This window comes from Cyphomyrmex costatus, unplaced genomic scaffold (genome assembly GCF_001594065.2).
Source record: "Cyphomyrmex costatus isolate MS0001 unplaced genomic scaffold, Ccosl1.0 scaffold410, whole genome shotgun sequence".
In the NCBI taxonomy this organism is placed as follows: Eukaryota; Metazoa; Arthropoda; class Insecta; order Hymenoptera; family Formicidae; genus Cyphomyrmex; species Cyphomyrmex costatus.
In genome coordinates, this window is record NW_017278319.1 from 109,660 (window position 1) to 113,022 (window position 3,363).

General features: G+C 32.5%; 1 protein-coding gene across 1 annotated transcript in view; it reads left to right on the top strand.

Annotated features, from left to right (window-relative positions):
- The window catches only part of LOC108777140 (uncharacterized), a 45,855-nt gene that overhangs the window by 16,522 nt on the left and 25,970 nt on the right, over positions 1-3,363 (top strand). Inside the window, 5 exon segments of the mRNA XM_018543950.1 lie at positions 1,503-1,617; positions 1,686-1,927; positions 2,010-2,132; positions 2,258-2,449; positions 2,615-2,820. Coding sequence (XP_018399452.1) covers positions 1,503-1,617; positions 1,686-1,927; positions 2,010-2,132; positions 2,258-2,449; positions 2,615-2,820 — 878 coding nt within the window.

A 3,363-nucleotide genomic window follows, 5' to 3' on the forward strand; every position in this document is an offset into this window, starting at 1 on the left:
AAAGATCATTTGAGAGCAATGTGAATGATTATATATGCTATATTAGATGCACTCACTCTCTTCCTGAGGCTGAAAATTTTTCTGTAAACATTAACTGCATAGAAGAAAAAATTATAATATTTTCACATTTTTAGCAATGTAAAATATGAACCAAAGTATCTAAACATTATTCTAGATAAAGATGATACTTTTTTTCATCTAAAATGCAGATAAAGATAATTAATATTTTTATTATCTAGATAAAGATGAGATGGCATCAAAATTTCATCTAGATGATCATCTAGATAATTTTATCCAGATAATATCGAACACTGCTGTCGACGGTGTGGGTGCTGGGGGGTGGCCGAAGGCCACCTCCTTGCACCCGCCTGTGTGTGTGTGTGTAAAATATCAAGTAATAGACTCATAATCGTTATATAACGAATGGAACACACACACACACACACACACACGGGCGGGTGCAAGGAGGTGGCCTTCGGCCACCCCCCCGCACCCACACCGTCGACAGAGGTCTGCCCCAATAGTACAATCACAGCAATAGTACAATCGTAGAAGTCGTGTGCCCCTGTGCGGGGAGGGGGGGGGGTGAAAGTTACTTCGCTTGGAAAATTCAACGTTTCTGAACAGGGAAAGGTGTAGAATAGTACTTCATATCATACATGTATAGCATACGTTACAACTATGATTGTTAATAACTTTTTAACGAAGGACGAGCGACAGCTAAAACCTGTTGACGGTTACTCAGGGTCATGACTTTGACAACATATGTCAAGGTCAAAGTCATTGGAGGGAGGTCCCCTGATTGAGACATTTACTATTTTAAAACTATAATTATTAATGACTTTTTAACGAAGGGCAAGCGACGGCTAGTTGTTAAGGCAAAGTTACTCAGAATCATGACTTTGATAACATATCTCAAGGTCAAAGTCATTGGAGGGGGGTTCCCTCATCGACACATTTACCCTAATTTTTATTTCAACCTTCAATTGACACACTTAGGCCCGATTTTTCATTATCTGGTTAACTTGTGGTTAAGCTTAACCTGATGTTTTATCCAATGGGCTTCATCTATGGTGATGTCATGTATAAAGCTCATTAGATGAAACATCAGATTAAGCTTAACCACAAGTTAACTAGATAATGAAAAATCAGGCCTTAACAGTTAATTGATATTGAGACTTTTCAAAATATCGAATTGAATAGGCTCTTGTGACTACTTACTCGGACCTTACTGATGAAAATAATGCCTATATCCATTGTTTGACATCGCTGACGATGGCTCGAATGGAGCCGAGACTTCCAAAATAATTTGCAAAATTTCTTGCAAATTTAATGTAAGATCGTTTTTAATTAAATATATTTGATAATTATACGCATGAATATAACCGTGTTTATCGTTATCTCTCAATTGCCCACTAATTAATTTTACATTTATTATTATGGTTTTTATAATAATACTTATTATTAATTGGAAGTAGTTTTTTTGCTGTTTATTATTACAGTACTTCGATAAGACGAGTGAAGTATTTGAGCAATTAGTCATGGGTAGTAGAAATTACAACTTCTCTGAAGCAAGTATTAAATTGTTAACTTTGGAAAAGAGTCAAATATTTTTAGGTAAAAGAGTGATTCATTAGTTATTAATATTGTATATTGTTCAGTTTCATGTTTGAATAATTTTTCAGACAGTTTAGAACGCGAGCTTGTAAAAGAAGGCGAAAAATTGTCTGACATTCTCTCTATGCCTGTGAAAGATGCACTTGGTCGAGAAGTTCATGTAAAATACGATGAAGATATCGTCAATGTAAAAGATATACTAGATGCGACAAATGCAAGAAAGAATATATTTAATGATAGTTTAGAATTACAGAAACTATCACTGAAACAGATAGCTTTGATATACATGTACGAGCGCGATGCCGAGCAAGTACGAATTAAGATATAATGTAAAAATGTTTTAATGTTTGCAAAAGAATATAATAAATCTATGCACCTATTGTACTTTCCAGGCTGTTAAGTGGTTAAATGATTTATTCAATGTTTTACTTCGAAATCACATGGGAGTTGGTTGTAATGTGAAGGAAATACAATCGCAAAAAGAGGAACATCAATCTTTCCAGGAAACAGCAAAAGTAAAGCATGATTACTGTTACAAATTATTTTTATAAAATAAGACAAACAGTAATAATAAAGTTGTTTTGTTTAATTTTCTATAGAATTGTCAAACATATAAACGTAATAGGATAAATATTTACAGGGAACTTATGAGTACGGTGGTCAGTTGGTGAATGGGGCACGTGTATTGAGATTATCTTGCAGAGTATCTCTAGAGGGTAATGCTAATCTATCTTCAAAATTACAACAGGCTTGGCAACAGTTCCGATCTGTCAGTCAGGAACAATTAATCAGGCTACGAGTATGCGCTGTTTTTCATAGAAACATCGAAGATGTATGAACGTAAATTAATATAATTCAATATGTCAATTAAAACGATGCTTCAATATTGTTATTCTTTTAATATTTTAAGATAAGAAATCATTATTTTATGTATTATGTACTGTACATGTTATTTCTATCTATCTCTTTCCTATATTTTAAATTAATTTATTTAAAGCATTGTACCGGATTACAAAATTTGGCGGAAACAGTGATGGCCCTGTATCATTCTGCAAAAGATGAAGATACGGCAAAAGCACGCATTAAAGAAAATATAAGAGATATCCTTGATAATCGAGAGAAACTTTTATTGGAAGTGGGTCGGATGGTAAGATTGGGTCGTCTCCTTAAGACGCGGTTGAAGGAACCTCTTTATAATCAACCGTAAGTATAATAAAGAATCAATCGCTTCGCATTAACATAATTACTAATAAATTTCTGCATTAATTTGAAGGTATCACGTCTTAGAGATTAGGATGATTAAAAAATTTCACAATTATACATAAAAGATGTAATTAGCACAATTGTTAAAAAAATGAAGATAATAAAGCAAAAGTAATTCTATAAAAATATTTTAATAATAAATATAATAAGAAACGTTTAAAATGTTTGTTTTATTTTTGTAATATATCTATATAATTTGATGATAAATAAATAATAATTGCTAAATATAACGTAATACGCTTGGTGTTACGCTTGCGCGTTTAACGGAGACAGTGGTGTGTTCAACGGAGCCAGTCTATGACTGGCTCTTGTCGAGATAGCTTCAATAATTTAGAAACGGTGCATGTAAGTGTGTACTACAATAAAATAACCGACATCTCATAACGCTTGATTTTACTTAAACAAAGATTATTCTTTGTTATATACATACATAGAATAATCTTTATTTTTTATACATATTATATGTATATATATATATATATA